Source organism: Engystomops pustulosus, chromosome 8 (assembly GCF_040894005.1).
Source record: "Engystomops pustulosus chromosome 8, aEngPut4.maternal, whole genome shotgun sequence".
Taxonomy (NCBI): domain Eukaryota; kingdom Metazoa; phylum Chordata; class Amphibia; order Anura; family Leptodactylidae; genus Engystomops; species Engystomops pustulosus.
The window spans coordinates 100,103,620-100,127,788 of NC_092418.1; the positions used below are offsets into that span (position 1 = coordinate 100,103,620).

The following is a 24,169-nucleotide window of genomic DNA, read 5'->3' on the forward strand; positions in this document are numbered from 1 at the left end:
CCCACTATGGGGGCAAAACAGGAGAAAGAGACCCAATGGGCTCACAAGAAGGACCAGGATACATGGAGGGGGAACCCCAAGACCATGAAATACCTGAAAAGGAAAGGAAATGGTTAACGCTTTGCATCTAAGTGGACATTATTGGGGCAGAGGTTCTGGATACTTTGTATCGTTGTACATTCTGGGCCCTGCTGATACCTGCCAGGACAAGATGCGGCGGAATCCATCGTCTTATATATAAATCATGAAATCACTAATCCTCAGGGAGTCACAATGGGGTCTGCCCAGATGGGATACACCAATGTGATGGGGGCCCCCAATCTGTAACATGCACCCCAATACCCAGAGCTGTGGGAGGACCTCAAATAAGATACTAAGAGGCCCAATAACTAATAGGGTCCAATATTCAAGAGGTAAAATGGGAACATTGCATTATGTAATGCGCCCTCCCAATAGTAATGTGACAGCCCTGCCCTATGTATTGTGTATTAGAGACCCCCCCATAGTTATGTGACAGCCCTGCTCTCTGTATTGTGTATCCCCCCCCCTTAGTTATGTGCCCCCCCTTATTTACGTCACATACCTGCCCTATGTATTGTGTATTAGAGACCCCCCCCCCCATAGTTATGTGACAGCCCTGCCCTATGTATTGTGTATTGGGGCCTCCCGTAGTTATGTGACAGCCCTGCCCTTTGTATTATGTATAAGAGGTCCCCCCTTAGTTATGTGACAGCCCTGCCCTATGTATTGTGTATTAGAGACCCCCCCCATAGTTATGTGACAGCCCTGTCCTATGTATTGTGTATTGGGGCCCCCCATAGTTATGTGACAGCCCTGCCCTTTGTATTATGTATAAGAGGTCCCCCCTTAGTTATGTGACAGCCCTGCCCTATGTATTGTGGCCCCCCATAGTTATGTGACAGCCCTGCCCTGTGTATTGCCCCCCCCTTAGTTATGTGACAGCCCTGCCCAGTGTATTGGCCCCCCCTTAGTTATGTGACAGCCCTGCCCTGTGTATTGTGTTTTGCCCCCCCCCCTTAGTTATATGACAGCCCTGCCCTGTGTATTGTGGCCCCCCATAGTTATGTGACAGCCCTGCTCTATGTATTGTGTATTAGAGCCCCTCCCCTTAGTTATGTGACAGCCCTGCTCTATCTATTGTGTATTGCACCCCTCCATAGTTATATGACAGCCCTGCCCTGTGTATTGTGTATAAGAGGTTCCCCCTTAGTTATGTGACAGCCCTGCTCTATGTATCGTGTATTAGAGGTCCCCCCCTTAGTTATGTCACAGCCATGCTCTATGTATGGTGTATTAGAGGTCCCCCCCTTAGTTATGTCACAGCCATGCTCTATGTATTGTGTATTAGAGGTCCCCCCCTTAGTTATGTCACAGCCATGCTCTATGTATTGTGTATTAGAGGTCCCCCCTTAGTTATGTGACAGCCCTGCTTTATGTATTGTGTATTAGAGGTCCCCCCCTTAGTTATGTGACAGCCCTGCCCAGTGTATTGGCCCCCCCTTAGTTATGTGACAGCCCTGCCCAGTGTATTGCCCCCCCCTTAGTTATGTGACAGCCCTGCCCTGTGTATTGTGTTTTGCCCCCCCCCCTTAGTTATATGACAGCCCTGCCCTGTGTATTGTGGCCCCCCATAGTTATGTGACAGCCCTGCTCTATGTATTGTGTATTAGAGCCCCTCCCCTTAGTTATGTGACAGCCCTGCTCTATCTATTGTGTATTGCCCCCCCATAGTTATATGACAGCCCTGCCCTGTGTATTGTGTATAAGAGGTTCCCCCTTAGTTATGTGACAGCCCTGCTCTATGTATTGTGTATTAGAGCCCCCCCCCTTAGTTATGTCACAGCCCTGCCCTATGTATTGTGTATTAGAGGTCCCCATCCATAGTTATGTCACAGCCCTGCCCTATGTATTGTGTATTAGAGGTCCCCATCCATAGTTATGTGACAGCCCTGCCCTATGTATTGTGTATTAGAGGTCCCCCCCATAGTTATGTGACAGCCCTGCTCTATGTATTGTGTATTAGAGGTCCCCCCCTTAGTTATGTGACAGCCCTGCTCTATGTATTGTGTATTAGAGGTCCCCCCCATAGTTATGTGACAGCCCTGCTCTATGTATTGTGTATTAGAGGTCCCCCCCATAGTTTTATGACAGCCATGCTCTATGTATTGTGTATTAGAGGTCCCCCCCTTAGTTATGTGACAGCCCTGCTCTATGTATTGTGTATTAGAGGTCCCCCCCTTAGTTATGTCACAGCCCTGCTCTATGTATTGTGTATTAGAGGTCCCCCCCATAGTTATGTGACAGTCCTGCTCTATGTATTGTGTATTAGAGGTCCCCCCCATAGTTATGTGACAGTCCTGCTCTATGTATTGTGTATTAGAGGTCCCCCCCTTAGTTATGTCACAGCCCTGCCCTATGTATTGTGTATTAGAGCCCCCCCCCCCTTAGTTATGTGACAGTCCTGCCCTTTGCATTGTGCATTGGGGCCCCCCATATTTATGTGATACCCCTACTCCCCTTTTATCTATGTCTCTGGGGGTTGTAGTTACCGTCATGTCTTAGAGTTGAGAATAAAGTAATAGACCCCATTGCCAGAATCCACCTCTTAGCGCCACCGTCTGGGGATTAGTGAAATAATTTGTATAATCGATTATAAATCTCACAAAATCGTTAAAACACAATGTGGGACAATTCTACGGAACACGTGAAGCGGAGAAGGATCCATTGTTTCCTATGTATGACGGGTAACGTGGCTGCGTGGTGGATTGTGGACCCTCGGACCTGAAGATGCTGATCCCTATTGAATGATCCGTCTCCCGCATCAGGCGGTGGCAGGTGCTGGTTTGAGTGTGAACCTTTGCTTTACGTCTCCAGTCATTTCGGATCATCAGAGTCAAGTTTTGGATTTGGGAAGGTTTCCGGAACCTTTTGGCTTGTTTTCTAAAGCACCTTGTCTATGGCACCTGCTGCCACAGGGGGCGCCGCTCGCAGGACAAGATAAGGCAATGACATCAACCAACCCACTTACAAAACTGCCCGTGACCCTATGAGAGTAGCGGGCCTCGGGCGGGGGCGCCTGGACAGTTAGTTGGCGGCGCGCTGCTTGCGTTCCTCCTCGGTGTTGGGATAATACAGGTGGCACTCCGGGTCACCCCGAACCATGGGGGCGCCAGCAATGATCTTCCCGGTGTTGGGGTTGACACACCAGCATTCACCGCGCTGACCGTTTAGGGACATCTTACACTGCAAGAGAAGGTGGGAGACATGGAGACCAGTGACAGCACAGATCATACAAACACTTAAAGGGGGTTTCCAGCAAATATAGATAACCTATCATTAGCTATCAGAGACCAATCAGGGGATTGCAGCAAAACATTCAACAAAATAGAAATAGAACAGCTCCGTTCTCTGGATAGTGGCCATACTGGGTAACTACCTCTATGTCAAGTGAATGGGAGCTGAGCTGCAGTAACACAACTTGACCACTAGTATTAATAAGAAGCTTGACACAAGATGATTCACCATAGATCATCAGCACGTAACTTCTGTGCAGCTCAGGGGTTTTCATGCCTCCAGAGCTTCTTCTGGGTGGAATTCCCGTGTTTAAAGGAAACCCACCATCAGGATTTACCTATTATGGTAGATGTGTTGTTAGGTTCCTGCTAACATCCTAAGCCCTAAACTGTCTTTCCCTAATCCTATAACGCTTCCTAACCATATCTACACTTCGTCTAACTAATCAGCATATTTTCGTCAGAGGCTACTGGGGCGTGGTGTAGCCTTTGCTCCCATAGCCTGGAGAGGCTCCTCCACGCCCCAGAAGCCTCTGCTGATAATTTGCATATTAGTTATAAAATGTTTAGATCAGGTTAGGAAGTGTTATAGACAGTTCAGGGCTTAGGATGTCAGTAGGGACCTATCAGCAGATCTACTTTAATAGCTACATTCCTGATGATAGGTTTCCTTTAAACAATATAATTCCTTTAAACAATATAATATCTGACATCCCATGTCAGATATTTCCTCCAACCACCGCTGCCCCTTTACTATGGAAGAGATAAGTTTCTCCCCCTACATAAGACCCCCAAACAAGACGAGTCATGTGACCGCTGCCTCCTTTTACCTGTTTAAGATTGAACAACCCATTCTTGTCGCAGTTGGGGATGTGAAGGGCGTAGAGATGCTCCAGGGGTCCTCGCTCATCGGGAAGGTTCATGGATGATATCCTCTCCAAGACCTGATCCAACTGCTGCTGACAGAGACTCTGAAAAATGGGGGGAGGGGGTAAGATGTGCGGCACATGTATCATCACTGCCTCAGATCACTAGCAGGTTCTACTGATGACATCACTAAGCCGTCACTTATGACATCATTGGATCATGTTGACCACACACTGATGACATCATTCAATCACACTGGTCATATACTGATGACATCATTCAATCACACTGGTCATATACTGATGACATCACTCACTCATGCTGAGCACGCACCGATGACATCACTAAACCATCATGTATGGAGATCACTGATCATACACTGATGACATCACTGGACTATGCTGGCCACATACTGATGACATCACTCAAGGTGACCACATACTGATGACATCACTCACTCATACTAACCACATACTGATGACATCATTTAATCAGACTGGTCATACACTGATGACATCACTAAACCATCATGTATGGAGATCACTGATCATACACTGATGACATCATTGGACCATGCTGGCCACATACTGATGACATCACTCACTGGATACTGGGACCTTAAAGAGTAACCGTCATTTCAGATGAATTTTGATATTTGGGGGTGGGGGGCGGGGGGTTGTGAACATTTTTCTAATACGCAGTATTCCAATAAGTAACACTCTTAGTCCACTTAGTTACAATGTTACTTCTCTGTTGCTATGGCAAATCTGTCTACAGGATTGAGGAGGGGTTTGTTACACAGCTGTGAGTGTTAACCCTTCCTCCTCTCTCGCTGGCTGTAGTATGCTATGAGCAGAATTTTCAAAAATCAAGCTGAAAGTGAAGGGGTTAATCCTGCCTTCTCAGAGCTGTGGAACTAAACACAGGGAGATTAGATGTGAGCTCTCCATAGACACGCACTGCACAGGCTGGAATATGCATCTCTATGGGAGGGAGTCAAACTAAGCAAATTTCTTAATGAAGTAAATCAGAAAAATCCCCGCCACACAATATTAAAAATGATGTCAAAAGATGGTTATACTTTAACTCCTTCCATGACACTAGGAGTACTGAAACTAGGAGGGATACTGGAATTTTAACTTTGCTCTAGACCACCAGGACTACTACCTGACCCGTTTCCTCACCCTCTGAGCTGATTGTCTTGGGTTCTTCTTCTCGTCATGAGCTTTGTTGACCTTTGATCGGTGTTGGTCGCTGGCTCGTCCGCGGTTCACAGCATCTTCCTTCACTGGAGGTCTTGCTGGTCTCCTTGGGAAATTATCGGTCCCTACGGGTCCCACATCTAAGTTGTTGTCCAGTAGCATGCTGTCCGGGCGCTCCTCTGGAGGTTCTGGAAGGAGAACACAACTCAGTGAGACTGAAATATGGTCCCGACCAGAGCGAGTCTGAACCCAACAACCTGCAATATAGAACCATTCAGTTTATGTCCCAGTGTTTCCAGAAACTGTAGTACCAAAGAACAGTGCCCAGAGGTCGCATTAACGATTGTACAAGCGTCATTGATGGATATACTCCTTAAAAAAGTGCAATGCATATTAGTACACATGACAAGTCGCCCGTGCAGGATGGCAGCCACTTTCAGCAATGCTCACAATAACAAAGCTCCTTACACATTGGTGATGTTAAACAGCATGTAAGGGGCTTTCTTATTGGCTGATACTGCACTTGCTTTATTAGCCGATGCAGCTGCCAGACATACAAGTCCTCACACTCCACTGTGGAAAGACTCAACTGAATCATCAGAAGTCACCAAGATGCCCCCTGTCCAGGGGGAGAGAAGGGATCGTGTGTCTCTTGTCCCAGTCACATAAGATTAAATAAACTGTTTCCCAATGTCCCTGCGGCTACAATCCCCCAAAGACGCGGCGGCCCCTTATAAACCCCTGACCCAGATACAAGTCCAGAAGCGCAATAAATGGCAATAGACACAAGACACACTATTACATACATTGTCCTCCCATTAGAAACCCCTGGGGAAACAGGAGAGTGGGGCGAGGGTCAATAATGAGGCTGTGTTCACACTGTGCAGATAAAAACTGCGGCAAAGGGATTCAGATTTGGAGCAGTTTTTGAATTTACAGATTAAATAAAATCAATAAATCTAATCTGCATTATGTGAGCACTTGCCATGTATTATGTATTGTCCCTGGAGAGAAGTGTATCCAGACCTTTGTGTATGACTCTGATATATGGATTTATATTCCAGGAATGTAGCTACTCCAAGTGCACTTGGGGAGTGTCCTCACACTGCTGTGCTCTGTGCTCTCTGCATTGAACTGCTGCACATCCACTCTCTTCTGTTCAGTAGATATTTCAAGATCAATGTCATTTACGAGATCAACTGCTCTTCTGAAATGCTCTGTGCTGCTGATAAACCCTGCTCTTTCCACTATGCAACCCTCAGACTTCTCACACTGTCCCTATACCTGTTCCTGAAATACTCTGTGCTGCCTTGGACCTCACTGTAATAATACATTGTCTGCGCCCTGCGATGTTGGCATTCTTCAGGGTGGGTTTCTATAGGGTGAAGCCTGCAGGGACCTGCTCCTGCTCCTCTCCATGCAGCCTCTCGTGCGGATCTGAAAGAACAGCCGCAAATCCAAGGATTATCCTGTGTATACACAGCGATTACAGAATATGGCAGCGCTCCAACGCCGCCGGCACACTGACAACATTCCTGCCCGGCATCAGATATGTGACTCCCTGCTTACTATGGCAGGGATAGAGTCCTGGTAAAGTATGTGCCCCCTCTGCAACCTGAGGTTATGGCACAATAGATACATATTTTTTTACCAGATTATGAAATGTTCCTCGTATTCCCAAACCACATCTCCTGAGTTACCCCCTACTAAGGAGTTGACATCACCTAAAATACTGGGGCTCATTTACTAAGGGTCCCGCGGACTGGACTTTCGTCTGACATCCCGACGATTTCCATTTTGTGCCGCTAGGACAGGTATTTAAAAGGGTTTTTGGCGCACTCGATCGGCTTTTGGCACAACCCGCCGGCTTTCATGCAACACAAATCATGGGGCGGGCCGTCTGACAATCCGACGGATTCGGACAAACAAAGGAATTTAACTTCAAAATTGTGTCGCAAGCCAAGCACTTACATGCACCGAGAGGAAGATGGTGAACTCCGGCAGACCTGAGTGGGGAAGCGACACATGCAGGATATCGGGTGCAGGATCTAAGTGAATCGCGGAAGAGTGCATTCCGGACAATGCACTTTCGGGAACTCTGAGGGACCAGGTAAGTAAATGTGCCCCACTCTGTTAGCTGTCCCACATGTAATACAATTTCTGCGCCAATTTCTTGCAGCTGCTTTGTGTCCACCGTGCCACAAAATTCTGCACCTAAAGGGATGTTCCGATGCGGATTTGGACCGTGCGTCACATTTATTATTGCGACTCGACAGAATTGTGTCACATGCACTATTATAAATGTGCACCAAAAAAAAGTTGGTCTCTATCAGAGCAGCGCATCGGGCACCAGATTCATGAAGACCGCGCTCAGTATTCAGTAACATGCAGCACCCAGCACCCTGCGAGGACAGTTCTCTACTTTTGATAAATGTCGGCCAGTGTCTATTCTGCGAGCTCCAAATAGAAGATTGTATGACACCCACAGCAATATGAGAGTCATAGAAGAAATAAAGCTCATCTCTGCAACAGGACCTGCAGACTGAGGAAATGATAAGCCACGAGGCTGATAACCACAATCCTAAGCTTGATGCCTGGACAGATGGTTGTCAGATCCGTTCCCCCACATACAGACATCATTCACATGATACAATGGGGGTAATTTACTAATGGCCTGATTCGCAGTTTCCCGACGTGTTACCCGAATATTTCCGATTTGCGCCAATTTTCCCTGAATTGCCCCGGGTTTTGGCGCACGCGATCGGATTGTGGCGCATCGGCGCCGGCATGCACGCGACGGAAATCGGGGGCTGTGGCCGAACGAAAATCCGACGGATTCTGAAAAACCGCTGCATTTTTTAAAAAAATGTGTCGCTCGGCACGCGCTTACCTTCACTCAGCCCGGCTCGGTGTACTCCAGTGCGTTCCGATGCTCTTCATCGCAGCAGCGACATCTGGTGGACGTCGGAGGAACTGCCTTAGTGAATCGCCGGAAGACCCGAATCCACCGCAGAGAACGCGCGCTGGATCGCGAATGGGCCGGGTAAGTAAATCTCCCCCAATGTATCTGTGTTCTATTACCATGGTAATTCTTATCCAACATTAGACTCCGCCCCCTCTTCTATAAATTATACTGCGTTGCTAAGAATCGCTACATATCACAATTTGTAGCAAAATTTGTACTGGGTTATAAGGCATTATTTATGCTTATGGGCCCCCTAAGGTTCAGGGGTCTGAGGGCAACTGCGAATTCTACATCCACTATGGCCAAGCAGTACAAACCTCATTCATTCACCAAATGTCTTCTCCATTTTGGTCCAAATGTAAAATTTTACAGAAACAAGAAATTAAAAGGGTTTTCCAGTGTTCGACACTTACCCCCATACTGTGTTTGAACACTGGGGGTCCGACCATGGGGAATGGCTGCTGCACATGCCATAATAGGCCACTGGCAGGGCATTGAGATTGTTGGGGACCAAATTTGTAGGAAGCCAATAAATAGCTGTAAGGATGGGAATATACCATTGGATGAGATGCTCATACACAGATCCTGGCACTCGCTGTACACGTTCCTGTCAGTGCACTAATCTGAGGCGTAAACCTATTCCCAGCACTCGCTGTCAGGACACGTCCGCTGTCTCCAGGGCGGGGATCCCTTTGGCACATGAAGCATCACCCAGATAAGTACACCCTGCGGGCGAGATGTCTGGGCCAAGGCTATTACTTGGGAGTTTCCCAGACTCATACGCGATGCAAGTCAACCGCAACTACATCAATGTCAAAGCAAGAAAGGGGAAGGATGATAGATAGATAGATAGATAGATAGATAGATAGATAGATAGATAGATAGGAGATAGATAGATAGATAGATAGATATGAGATAGATATATAGATAGATAGATAGATAGATAGATAGATATGAGATAGATAGATAGATAGATAGATAGATATGAGATAGATAGATAGATAGATAGATAGATATGAGATAGATAGATAGATAGATAGATAGATAGATATGGGATAGATAGATAGATAGATAGATAGATAGATAGATAGATAGATAGATATGGGATAGATAGATAGATATGTGATAGATAGATAGATAGATAGATAGATAGATAGATAGATAGATAGATAGGAGATAGATAGATAGGAGATAGATAGATATATAGATATGAGATAGATAGATAGATAGATAGATATGGGATAGATAGATAGATATGTGATAGATAGATAGATAGATAGATAGATAGATAGATAGATAGATAGATAGATAGGAGATAGATAGATAGATAGATAGATAGATAGATATGAGATAGATAGATAGATAGATAGATAGATAGATAGATAGATAGATAGGAGATAGATAGATAGATAGATAGATAGATAGATAGATAGATAGATATGAGATAGATAGATAGATAGATAGATAGATAGATAGATAGATAGATATGAGATAGATAGATAGATAGATATGAGATAGATATATAGATATGAGATAGATAGATAGATATGAGATAGATATATAGATATGAGATAGATAGATGGATAGATATGAGATAGATAGGAGATAGATAGATAGATATGAGATAGATAGATAGATAGATAGATAGATAGGAGATAGATAGATAGATAGATATAATGGGCCACATTTATCACTTGTCTTTTCTGTTGTTTTTGCGCCTTTTCGTTTAGGCGCACCGTTTTTGCGGCATTTTTGCGATTAAACGTCAAATTAGCCGCGCAGCTAAAATAACCACCTTTCCCTCATCTATCGTTCAATTCCAGATGTTTTGCTGCGCCTAATGATATTCATCACGTGGCGTTATCTGAGAAGAAAGCACTGAGCCCCTTTGCAGAAGAGCTCATTTCTAGCAGCAAAGCTCAGCCAGACACTGGAACATATAATAGATACATTAGATACACTGCAGACCCTAGAACATATAATAGATACATTAGATACATTACAGACAGGAGCTGCAGACTCTATTTACAGTCAGTTCATCACCTTCTATTTACTAAATATTCTGCAAAACGCTGAGCTCACAGCAAGAGAGAAGAGAAGTTTGCAGAAGTTTGCAGATACTACAAACAAGTGTCCCCCATGTAATTCTGCACAGTATCACCAGTGTGTCTGAGGGGGATATTGTGCAGAATTACAGGGGTGCAGCAGGAGACCAGCACTGGGGGATCCCCTCCAGGAGAAGCCCCTGCTGAGGAGGTCACTGGGTGCTGGGTGTCACACACCTGGGTGCTGCTGTGAGTGTTATCTCCATTCTGGGCTGCGGGAGAAGCAGAGAGGAGCTTGTAGCAGGATCACATGTAAGTGCCCGAATCTAACATTGCGCCTAAACTGCGCCTAAACTGTGTTAAAGTAAAGTGATTAATAAGAGGCAGAAAATATACTTATCACAGATGGTTGTAGCTTGTGATAATTCTGGCAAAACAGTGCGCCCGAATTTAGGCGCAACTACTACACTTAGGCGCACAAAAGTGATAAATGTGGCCCTAAGTGTAGTAGTTGCGCCTAAATTCGGGCTTCTCCTGGAGGGGTTCCCCCAGTGCTGGTCTCCTGCTGCACCACTGTAATTCTGCACAGTATCCCCCTCAGACACACTGGTGATACTCTGCAGAATTACATGGGGGACACTTGTTTGTAGTATCTGCAACATTCTGCAAACTTTTGAGCTCTTTTGCTTTGAGCTCAGGTTTTGCAGAATATTTTGTAAATAGAAGGTGATGAACTGTAAATAGAGTCTGCAGCTCCTGTCTGTAATGTATCTAATGTATCTATTATCTGTTCTAGTGTCTGGCTGAGCTTTGCTGCTAGAAATGAGCTGTTCTGCACAGGGGCTCAGTGCTTTCTTCTCAGATAACGCCACCTTCGGGCTGGAGTGTTTTTGCGCCCGTTTTTGCGCCTAAATGCAAAAGTCGCACGTGATGAATATCATTAGGCGCAGCAAAACATCTGGAATAGAATGATAGATGAGGGAAAGGTGGTTATTTTAGCTGCGCGGCTAATTTGACGTTTAATCGCAAAAATGGCACAAAAACGGTGCGCCTAAACGAAAAGACGCAAAAACAACAGAAAAAACAAGTGATAAATGTGGCCCTTTGGCGCACAAAAGTGATAAATGTGGCCCAATAAGTAATAATTTGGATACAGTAGCGCCCTCTAGTGGTGGCTGCTGGGATGTACTATGTGAAGGTGTAGATGAGGATAAGGGATTCCGGATCACAGCAGCTCTGATACCAGGGCAAGTCCTTAATAAGTGGTCACAACGGGTCAGAAGAGGTGACAACTGCAGAACACAGCAAGTACAGCGCTTACTGTACCGTTTATCTTTGGATTTGTTATCCAAAGATAACAAAGGTTACCAAAGATTTCTGCTCAGAGCAGGGGCTCTGGTAACACCCCTAGGATCCCTTTAAGCTCATTAGCATAATTATAAAAGTTGATTTTAGAAGGAAGGAGGCCATGGTTAATAAATATAAGAAGATTACCACAGTCATGGTGCCTGGATCTATGAGTGCCAACATTGCATTTTGAGACGCTACAAGAAAAGCTGTAAACAGCTCTTCAGCCACTTAACACTATATGCAGTTTGCATGGGCAAACCTGCTGACAGTTTCCCTGTAATACAGCTAATAAAAACATCAATTATATAAACCTGTATGCAGTGAGCTCCCTCTAGTGGCTGCTACAGAAAGTGACTTTATAAACCATAAAGAAGCTGTTGGGGACCATAATGAAGTACGCAGCACCTGCTGTCATCTTATGTCCTCTGCTGTAACAGAGAAGACACAAGGCACAGAGCTGAAACTTTTTGCAGAATTTTTTGTGGTTGAGTCTGACTTGTCTGCAAATAATTCCATCTCCAAGATGACCAATAATATTCAAGGAACGGAAGCTGCGCCTCCTGTGTCCTGTGCTGTCCCTGGAGAGAAGTGTAATGAGACCTTTGAGTATGTTGTTGGAAGCAGTAACTTATTGTATTACTTTTAAACAAAACATCAATATGTATTTTTAAATGTTTGTAAACCCAATAAAAAAATTAAATAAAATTTTCTGAGGCTGTGTGTAAACGTGTGAAAGCAGCCTCAAACTTCTATCTCATTGTAGCTGCTACATTGTAACAACCCCAAGGGACAGAACAAAGTCTCTTTTACATGTTGCACTTTAAATGTTGTAAGAAAGCGTCTTATGAAGCTGCACCTAAGGCCCTGAGACCCTGGACACCTGCATCACCCAGCGCCACTAGGCGTCACCCAGTCTCACCCAGCAACACTCAGCATCTCTCAGTGTCACCCTTCATCACCCAGCATCACTTAGAGTCACCCAGCATCACTTAGCATCACTCAGCATCACCCTGCATCACCCGGCGCCACTAGGTGTCACACAGCGCCACTAGGCGTCACCCAGTCTCACCCAGCATCTCTCAGCGTCACTCTTCATCACCCAGCATCACTTAGAGTCACCCAGCATCACTTAGCATCACTCAGCAACACACAGCGCCACTAGGCGTCACCCAGTCTCACCCAGCATCTCTCAGTGTCACCCTTCATCACCCAGCATGACTTAGAGTCACCCAGCATCACCCTGCATCACTCAGCATCACCCTGCATCACCCGACCACTTAGGTGTCACTTAGCACCACTAGGCGTCACCCAGTCTGACCCAGCATCTCTCAGCGTCACTCTTCATCACCCAGCATCACTTAGAGTCACCCTGCATCACTCAGCATCACCCTGCATCACCCGGCCACTTAGGTGTCACACAGCACCACTAGGCGTCACCCAGTCTCACCCAGCATCTCTCAGCGTCACTCTTCATCACCCAGCATCACTTAGAGTCACCCTGCATCACCCGGCCACTTAGGTGTCACACAGCACCACTAGGCGTCACCCAGTCTCACCCAGCATCTCTCAGCGTCACTCTTCATCACCCAGCATCACTCAGAGTCCAGCTCAATATATGAATAAAGAAAGAAAAATAGTCCAGCTCACCACTCTTGTCTGTCCGTATTGCTTCTTCGTGTCGATGCACGGACCTGCTGTGCGGGAACCAGAGATAACATGCAACAATTTAAAAGGTTAGTCCAGCATCGGAGTTGAGGAAAAATCCAGCGTTTGGTCATGATATAAAATTCCACTTTATTAGAAAAAATCTGGAATTTTATATAACGAACAAACGCTGGATTTTTCCTCAACTCCGATGCTGGACTAACCTTTTGAATTGTTGCATATCACTGAGTCACCCAGCATCACCCTGCATCACTCAGAGTCACCCAGCATCACCCAGAGTCACCCTGCATCATCCTTCATCACCCTGCATCACCCTGCATCACCCTTCATCACCCTTCATCACCCTGCATCATCCTTCATCACCCAGAGTCACCCTGCATCATCCTTCATCACCCTGCATCACCCTGCTTCACCCTTCATCACCCTGCATCATACAGCACCACCCTTCATCACCCTGCATCACCCTGCATCACCCTGCATCATACAGCGCCACCCTTCATCACCCTGCATCACCCTGCATCATCCAGCGTCACCCTTCATCACCCAGCTTTCTAGAAATTTGTAGCATATATTCTATTCAGACCCAGTGACAACAAGCATTGGATTACAATACAGGCGGTTTAGGCAGTAGCCTCGGGGCCCATGGACACCCAAACCCACCACCAAACTTTTTACTCAGAAGGACCTTCACCCATGAAATCCATGAACATAATGACACCCTAGGAAACACTGTAACAAAGTAGCAGCAGAAGTTGAAGCTCCCTCTATATCTCCACCTGGTGGTCACACGCAGCACTGCAAGCTCCACTATTATGGGGGATTGTATGATTTATGTCAAAGTTCTGCACCTTTCTCTGTGTTTTGATAATTCTTCACTTTCAAGATCTCTCCTTGCTGTCAGTGAATAGAATGCGTTTTCCAGGACTAGAAGTTCAGGCTGCTTAGCCCACACATAATTTTAGAAAAATGGATTGTAATAAACTCTCAGCTGTATAAAGTAATTGCTCGGGATGGGTCCGATGCTGAATATAAATAGGAATATTCTTGCTAGAGATATTTCAATGAAAGGGCATCGCTCAATAACGTTTCATCAGGAACGCTGCACAGTAATTGTACCTGGCACCAGATGAGCAATTATACAGAACCATCCCAGGTAATCCCCGGATTGTGCGCACCTTTAATTACAGGTGCAGCTCTGGGGGGGGGGGAATCAGGAGGAAGATCACATGACCTGCACTGGCAAATGGCAACTGCTACAAGCTGAGACCTTCCTGCCCTGGGTATAATAACTAGGTCATGGATCTTCTAACTGCTTGTTATTCACAGTCTGGTTACATTATGTTTAATTAAGAGATTCTGCAGCAGCTAAGGTGTATTATGAGGTTCTGCAGTAGCTGAGGTGTATTATGAGATTCTACAGGAGCTGAGGTGAGTATGATGAGGCTCTGTATCAGCTGAGGTGTATTATGAGGTTCTGCAGCAGCTGAGGTGTGTATGATGAGGCTCTGTATCAGCTGAGGTGTATTATGAGGTTCTGCAGCAGCTGAGGTGTGTATGATGAGGTTCTGCAGCAGCTGAGGTGTATTATGAGGCTCTGCAGCAGCTGAGGTGTGTATTATGAGGTTCTGCAGCGGCTGAGGTGTTTATGATGAGGCTCTGGAGCAGCTGAGGTGTATTATGAGGTTCTGCAGCAGTTGAGGTGTGTATGATGAGGCTCTGCAGCAGCTGAGGTGTATTATGAGGTTCTGCAGCAGTTGAGGTGCATTAGGGTGATGCCACACATGGCGTTTTGAGCCTGTTTTTGGTCCGTTTTTAAGCAGTCCATTTAAAAATGCATTTATTTTTTTTTTTTGAAAACTCATCCGTTTTTGACAGGTTTTACCGATTACCATAAATATAACTGGTCAAAAATGGATGCGTTTTTTAACGGACTGCTTAAAAATGAAAAAAAAAAAAACGGTTCAAAACGCATTGTGTGGCATCACCCTTACGAGGTTCTGCAGCAGCTGAGGTTTCTCCTATAGAGCTGGGCCGCTTAGTATTATAACCCTGTATATATATGATATATAATTCACATGTCATCTCTGCAGACGAGTCGCTCTATGACATCACAGTCTATCATAAGTGATGACACAATCGCTGGCCGGAGGGTATGAAGGTTAATGAGATTCGCTTCTCGGTTTCTGATCTGTCCGCGGCGAGGATGACATTCATGCAGATTATATCATATATAATTCATAGCAATGCACCGTATAATGGCGGAGGGGAGAGAGGAGCCGCTCTGTGACTGACAGTGAGAAGTCAAGAAACTTTTTCTACAACCTTCAGTAAAGTCTCCAGCCGTTTTAAGTTCACAGCTACAATGCAGTGCTGTATCTGTACATCACAGCCCACAAGGGATGCGCTTTCTACTTCTGTAGTTGTAGCAAAAGCAATCTTTCTCCTGTGCTCTGATGCTATTAACATGTAGCCGGATTTATATCCTGCATAGTAATGACTGTGTTATAGAGAGAAGAGGGGAGATACAAGAGAGAGAGATAAGCTTCCCTGGGAACATCTACTGAGCTCTGAAGCTGATGGGGTATCCCAGGGGGTACAACCCACAAGGCTCTGAACTTGAAGCTCCATAAGCATTTACCAACCATTGAGTTCTGAGCCTTAATTTTCCACTTCCACTACATTCTGAACCTGAAGCTTCCCTAAGTACAGATTCTGAGGGTTCATGAGAATCAATCACTGAGCTCTGAATCTGCAGTCCAATAAGCAAGGAACACCTACTTTGTTATGAATCTGAAGCTCCAAGGAGAATGTGTTATATCACCCATTAAGCTGTGAACCGAAAGCTTAATGGGAAACATCCACCTAACTGAGCTCTGAACTTCATGGCTATCACCCAATTATTAACCTGATGCTTTCCAGAAGAACACTCTTCGAGTTCTGATCTTTAAGCTTGATAGGTGGAAATCACTTTGAGCTCTGAAAATGCAGCTAAAAACACTTAGGGCGCATTCACACGATGCGTTGCACCACGTTTTTTAAAGCATTTTTGTAGCATTGCAAAGGCTTTAGCCTTGATCACATGCTAAGGTTACATTGGGGGTCATTTACTAAGGGCCCGATTCACGGATTCCCAACGTGTTACCCAAATATTTCCGATTTGCGCCAATTTTCCCTGAATTGCCCCGGGTTTTTGGCGCACGCGATCGAATTGTGGCACATCGGCGCCGGCATGCACGCGACGGAAATCGGGGGACGTGGCCGAACGAAAACCCGATGGATTCGGAGAAAACCGCCGCATTTAATAAAAAATGCGGCTGGACTTGCACTTACCTTCACCAAGTATAGGATCGTGCACTCCGGCGGACCTCAGCGGACTTCAGCGCAGCAGCGACATCTGGTGGACGTCAGAGGAACTGCCTTAGTAAATCGCTGGACAACCCGGGTCCGGCCGGGATTCATTAAGGCAGTTCCTCCGACATCCACCAGATGGTGCTGCTGCGCTGAAGAGCATCGGAACGCACTCAAGTTCACCAGCCTATTCCTAGTAAAGGCAAGTGCAAACTCTGCAACACTTTTTTTTTAAATGCAGCGGTTTTTCCGAATCCGTCGAGTTTTCATTCGGCCACGCCCCACGATTTCCGTCGCGTGCATGCCAGCGGCGATGTGGCACAATCCGATCGCGTGCGCCAAAATCCCGGGGCAATTCAGGGGAAATCGGCGCAAATCGGAAATATTCGGGTAACACGTCGGGAAAACGCGAATCGGGCCCTTAGTAAATGTCCCCCATTGTGTTTTTACAGATGCAGTGGAAACGTAATGTAACCTCAGCATGTGATCAAGGCTGAAGCCTTTGGAATGCGTCAAAATGCATCAAAAAAGGTGACGCAACATATTGGGGCACATTTACTTACCCGGTCCTGTCGCGATCCCGCGGTGCGTTGTCCGACGAGGATTTGGGTCCGGCGCGTTTGACTAAGATCGTGCACCCGAGTTCCTGCATCCGTCGTTTCTGCGCTGAGGTCCACCGGAGTTCACCTTCTTCTTCCCGGTGCTTGTGAGTGCTTGTCTTGCGACACAATTCAAAATGTTGAATCCCGCACGTTGTCCATATCCATCGGTTGTCCAACAGCCCGTCCCCCAATTTCTGTTGCATGCAATTCGGTGCCAATGCGCCACAATTCTATGGGGGGGGGCAATTCAGTGCAAAACGGAAATCGTTGGGAAACCCAACGAAAATGCGTCCGACGGACCCTTAGTAAATGAGCCCCATTGTGTGGATGCGCCCTGACTGAGTGCTGGACCTGCAGTTTCAAAGGACAATGCTTACTGTTCTAAACCTACAGCTGTACAGAAGAAAATCTGAACTTGCAGCCGCACAAGCAGGAAACACCCACATTGAGTTTTGTGCCTGAATCTTAACAGGGAAAATCCACTAAACTGTAAACATGAAGTCATAACTTTGGAAATATAATGTAGAGGAGCTGCTGGGGTTACAAGGCAGGTTCAGACAGAACTCAGGACAGAGGTGACCACCTACACAGGCCACTAGGGACATGAAGGAGGGTTCCTCCAATAGTCCATAGTATGTGCTGTGTTATCTGTGTATCCATATTCTTATATATGCAGATGTATATTTGTATCTGTGTAAGGGTGATGCCACACATGGCGTTTTGAACCCATTTTTGGTCCGTTTTTAAGCAGTCCGTCCAAAAACCCATGCGTTTTTGAAAAACGCATCCGTTTTTGAGCAGTTTTAATTAAGATAATTGGTAAAACATGTAAAAAATGCATGCGTTTTTTGATATACTGCTTAAAAATGTACCAAAAAACGGCTTCAAAACGCCACGTGTGGCATCACCCTTACTCTCTTTCTATCTATGCCTCTATCCATCTATCTCTATCAGTGCGTCTATATTTCTATCTGCGAAAGAAATAAATTGTAAATGTTTCCCAGGCTAAAGACAGGGGCAACCGCATATGCAAATATGATGGTGTTGGTCTATGTTTGGGACAATCTGCATCCTTTATACCCATAATTCTCACTGTGTTAAGTTCTCCCTTACATAAAGGGGATTTCCCATCTGGGCATTCACATTTTATTGAATTTATGTGCCATATGCAAATGTTGCTTTAATTGCATGTGATTAAAAAAATGTTCCTGTGTGAAGAACAAAATTTCCCATGTAACATGAGAGCTATTCTTGGATACGACCACCCCCGTACCCTTGCAATGGGGGTCAGACATGCACTATTGAGTCCTCGCCGACCACCTGGAATCAGCGATCAGAACCACAGGACGGCTGTGGTACACGCAGTCACTCCCAGACATCTCATATGCAAAAACGATTTGTTTCTATGTGCTATCCCTCCAGCTGAGGTGGTCGTATCCAAGGACAACAATCCTGTTTCTAAGGGACAACATAGCCACCTTTACAGGAAATTATCTTCACACAGGAACTGGTTTTTTTTACAACATCCAATTGAAGAAATGTGGAGGATCAATTAAATTAAATGTGAATGAGACGTTCTGTGTCTCCTGTGAGTCTACCCTTTATATACCTCTATATTTATATGGCACATGTCTGTGTATAAGGGTTATTGGCAGAGGTGTGAGTTCCCCTTAAGTTATATGGCTAGCATTGATAATCCAGTCCATACAGTGCAGCTGTCGCTCTGGAGTGGGCGGGGTCAGGGTCTGCGCATGCGCAGTTTCGCTATTCACAAGCGATCATTTGTGTTCTGTACAGACTTAGAGATATCGATGAGTAACCGCCATAAGTGATTCTCCTTTTTATAAGCAGCTCGATGACATGAGGTAACAGAAGGGATAGAGTTAACTCTCTGGTTGGTTACACGATGGGACATTTTGTGCACTTAGGTTTTCTACTGTTTTGTATATATTATGAATTACGGGAAGTCTTATGCACACAGATGTATTTTGAATATTTTGCACTTGTTTTTATACAATTTGTGAACGTTTGCATATGATATATTGTGGTGACATCATCTGGCACATGTGTGGAACTAATTAGTCACCTATAGATGCCTGATATACGCTGGTAATGATGCTTAAAACGCCATCATGGAGAAGGTGAAATGTTTGGAAACAAAATATCCGCTAGTTACTGGAGCGCGGCTTCTGTGGAGTATATTTCTATCAAAGTATCAATCAAAGTATAAATGACTCTTTATCCACGACACTGGATCCATGTATCTCAACATCCGTTTCTCATCATCCATGACTATCCATCTATCTCTATCAGTGTGTCTGTATCTCTATCCCTGTATCCTAGATTCTCTATCCAAGTATCCATGATTCTGTATCCAAGTATCCATGTATCTCTATAACTTTATCTCTGTATCCATAACAATCCATCTATTTCTATCCATGTATTCTTGATTCTATATCCATGTGTCTCTATATTTGGATCTCTGTATCCATGACTATCGATCTATCCCTGTATCCTGGATTCTGTGTCCATGTATCCGTGACTCTCAATCCATGATTCTGTTTCCAAGTATCCATGTATCTCTATAACTTTATCTCTGTATCCATAACTATCCATCTATTTCTATCCGTGTATTCTTGATTCTGTATCCATGTGTCTCTATAACTGGATCTTTGTATCCATGACTATCCATCTATCTGTGTATCCTGGATTCTGTATCCATGTATCCGTGACTCTCTATCCATGATTCTGCGTCCATGTATCTGTGATTGTGTATCCTGTATGCTGGTACATGTAGCCTCCTGCCCCGGCACCCTCCAGGTGTTGTACATGGAGCACCTGGCTCTATCCGCTCCTCTAATCTGCAGACACCTTCTACATCTCTTGCAGCTGCTCCAGACGCTGGAAGGAAATCCAGACAGTCTAAGGAGTAAAACAAAGGAAGCCTAAGACCTTGCTGCAGCAACATAGGGCAGGACCTGACACTGCTGCAGAGGCCAGGAGCTGGGAGATGTACAAGAGAGATATATACTCCCCCTCACCAATAAACAGGACTACACATGGGACTAGACCAATGTCCACCCCCAATGTCCCAGCCCCTGATGTCCAGGTCACTCCCGGCTCTCAGACCTTTGCACTGTCAACAAGTTACACCAGTATCTGCTGTGATTTAAAGGTAAAGTTCCCGTCACGTAGAGCAGAAGCCGAGTGTGATAATGAGCCGTCACATCACATCGCTCATTTATAGCCTGCGGGAGCATCTACGGACTATGCACCACCTACACCTAGGTCTCAGCGCCCGGGGAGAGGATATAAGAACTTTTTTGCTACTAGAAGCAAATAATTAAATGTCACCTTCCTCATGTCAAAGATGGGACTAGACTGGATATCTGCCAATACTCTGCCCTCCTAGTGGAGAGGTCACGAATGAAAGGAGTACCCAGGGGTAATGGAAACCTTCATGAGGAGAACCCAGGTATCACCGTGCAGCCAAACATGAGAAACCAGACAAACTACGAACCCAGGATGGAAGGACCCAGGATTCACCAGTCCAGAAGCCAAGATGAGAGTCCTGAGAGGTGACCCCCAGCTTAATGTTTCCTAATAGGGTTACTGAAGACATCACCATGTCATGACCCTTTGTTTTTTTTAGAAATACTGTGCGCCTTCAGATGCCCCAAAAATGGTACTATACAGTGGCACCATATACAGACAGGAGACCAGGGTACAGAACATAATGACCCCCTCCCCGTTATAATACAGCAAAAGGATTACCAAATCCAGATCTTCAAAAATGAGCAAATGGACCAAACAGTCTGCACAGTGCTGTTCCCCTTGAGCTGTGCTGCCATATGCAGGAGCCTACAGAGCCTGGTTATGTCTGTCCAATACTGCTGTCAATACCTTATACAGTATACCCCATCATACAGGAAAGCCATCTGAATATACAAGCCCCCCAAATACAGATCACCCCTCCTCTTCTTTGTTCATAATCTTAATAGCCCCATAGATACAAGTAAGGCACAACTATACAGCCTCATTCAGGTCCAAAAAGTGAACCCCAAAAAAGTCAAAGCAACTCCTCTCTTTCCTCCTACATAGAAGTAAAGCAGGTGTCTGCAGCATAGGGAGGGGGTATGAACCCTGGTAATAAACTAATAGATATACTGAATACATAAATCCAGGAGGACAAGTCTTCTATTATAGACAGCAGCTCTGTATAGACAACATAAGCAAAATGCAACGAACCCAAAAAGTGCCCCCACCATGTCAGCCCCCAAATATGTTACATATACAAATAATCTGCGTCTTTAATACCATTTAAATCATCCTAAAACAACTTTATTGATCCTCCCTCTCCCTGGGGCATACAACAATTAGAAGAATTTATGAGCAGTGGTCTCCCGACTACCTACCTGTGAGCCGCTCCTGGCTGTGCCCGTAGTCGGCGTCCCTCCTCTTGGCGCACGTCCCCTGCCCCTGCACCAGCGCCTGCAAGGGGAGCTCTGCCCCGGGGTTGGGGTAGCAGCGCAGTCCGGCGGCACAGCGGGCAGTGTACACCCCACAGGACTCCCCCTCCAGCCGGGCACACACCGAGCAGCAGCCGCAGCCGGGGGCCCGCACCAGCTCCGCACATGGGGGGCGGGAGGAGGCAGCGGGGCAGGCGGACAGGCGCTCGGGCGTGCACTGGGGGCAGCGGAACAGGACCTCCGCGGAGGAGGGGGCGAGGAACGAGAGCAACAGGAGCAGGGGGTGCATGGTGCTGCAGGGGTGCAACCAAAGGGGTCCTCAACCTGGGCTCCTGCCTAATACCCCTATAGTGTCTTGTCTTTACCGGTCTCTAGCAGTGCCCCCTCTCAGTCTCTTGTTGCCCCCTCTGTGGTTGCCCCTGCCTGTAGTTTGGAGCTGGAGCTGCTTCAGCACTTTGCTCCTGTCTCTCTGACTTGTCCCTGCACCTTTCATCTGCTTTTATTTCTCCTCTGCTCCCTCCTGTCTCCTCCTCCTCCCACCCTCTGCCTCAGTCGCTCTCTTTGTGGCTGTTCTGTCTCTTTGCTGTCTCTCTTCTTTCTAGGGGGGTCTCTTCCAGTGCCTCGGCCCCCAGACACTGGGGGTTCAGGGGGGTGTCCCTGAGGATGGATTCCGCTGTGATTCCTGGATAATGGATATTCCTATAACAGATGCCGGATCCTGAGCAGCAGACACAATGAGAAATGTGCAATAACCCATCATTGTCAGCCAGACCCCGGCACATTACTGGGTGAACCCCAAAACTAGGGCTGAGAACCCGACCCAGTAGCCTATTAATGCACGTGTAGCGCCCATTAACAGCTCAGATATCCAATTAATGCACTTACCTGCACTTTCCTCATCAATAGTCAAGATCAGACCCAGAACCTCATTAATGGATCCACAAAAGACTTTATAACCCATCAATTGACAAAGACAAACCCTGAACCCCAGGAATCTTTGCTCTCAAAACGTAAAACCTTTATTACTTGATACTAACGGACAGAATACCCCATTTATGTAAAGAAGCCCAATAATAGATTTATCAATAACTAAAATCCCCAATAATGGAGAGAACAGGAACAGGAACCCCACACTATACTCTGCACCCCACTAACAAAATGCATCTAATGTGGTTCATATACAAGGTAATTAATACACCAATTAACCAATTAGACCACTAACACCGCAAATAACACACAAATAAAGCTTTGTTACGCACCAATAATAGCGGCACTCGCAAGATAGCGGAAACATTAATACAATAATAGACAAAAGCAGACAAATTATCCCATCAATAGACTCACAGGCTTTCTCTATGAGATGGAGCGTGGGGAGCAGGACTCACAGGCTTTCTCTATGAGTGCATGGGGAGCAGGACTCACAGGCTTTCTCTATGAGTGTGTGGGGAGCAGGACTCACAGGCTTTCTCTATGAGTGCGTGGGGGGAAAAGGACTCACAGGCTTTCTCTATGAGATAGAGCATGGGTAGGAGGACTCACGGGCTTTCTCTATTAATGCGTGGGGAGCAGGACTCACAGGCTTTCTCTATGAGTGCGTGAGGAGCAGGACTCACAGGCTTTCTCTATGTGTGCGTGGGGAGCAGGACTAACATGCTTTCTCTATGAGTGTGTGGGGAGCAGGACTCACAGGCTTTCTCTATGAGTGCGTGGGGAGCAGGACTCACAGGCTTTCTCTATGAGTGTGTGGGGAGCAGGACTCACAGGCTTTCTCTATGAGATAGAGCATGGGGAGGAGGACTCACGGGCTTTCTCTGTGAGATGGAGCGTGGGGAGCAGGACTCACAGGCTTTCTCTATGAGTGCGTGAGGAGCAGGACTCACAGGCTTTCTCTATGAGTGCGTGAGGAGCAGGACTCACAGGCTTTCTCTATGTGTGCGTGGGGAGCAGGACTAACATGCTTTCTCTATGAGTGTGTGGGGAGCAGGACTCACAGGCTTTCTCTATGAGTGCGTGGGGAGCAGGACTCACAGGCTTTCTCTATGAGTGTGTGGGGAGCAGGACTCACAGGCTTTCTCTATGAGATAGAGCATGGGGAGGAGGACTCACGGGCTTTCTCTGTGAGATGGAGCGTGGGGAGCAGGACTCACAGGCTTTCTCTATGAGTGCATGGGGAGCAGGACTCACAGGCTTTCTCTATGAGTGTGTGGGGTGCAGGACTCACAGGCTTTCTCTATGAGTGTGTGGGGTGCAGGACTCACAGGCTTTCTCTATGAGTGTGTGGGGTGCAGGACTCACAGGCTTTCTCTATGAGTGTGTGGGGTGCAGGACTCACAGGCTTTCTC

The 24,169-nt window shown here is 46.2% G+C and overlaps 1 protein-coding gene across 1 annotated transcript; it reads right to left on the reverse strand.

Annotated features, from left to right (window-relative positions):
- Positions 1 to 813: 813 nt before the first annotated feature.
- Positions 814 to 22,313, reverse strand: IGFBP2 (insulin like growth factor binding protein 2). The gene is made up of 4 exons (XM_072121995.1): positions 21,774 to 22,313; positions 5,366 to 5,571; positions 4,145 to 4,285; positions 814 to 3,264 (listed from the first exon to the last, which is right to left on the reverse strand). The coding sequence occupies exons 1-4, from the start codon at positions 22,114 to 22,116 to the stop codon at positions 3,106 to 3,108; spliced, it is 849 nt and encodes a 282-aa protein (XP_071978096.1). The 5' UTR covers positions 22,117 to 22,313; the 3' UTR covers positions 814 to 3,105.
- Positions 22,314 to 24,169: the final 1,856 nt, after the last annotated feature.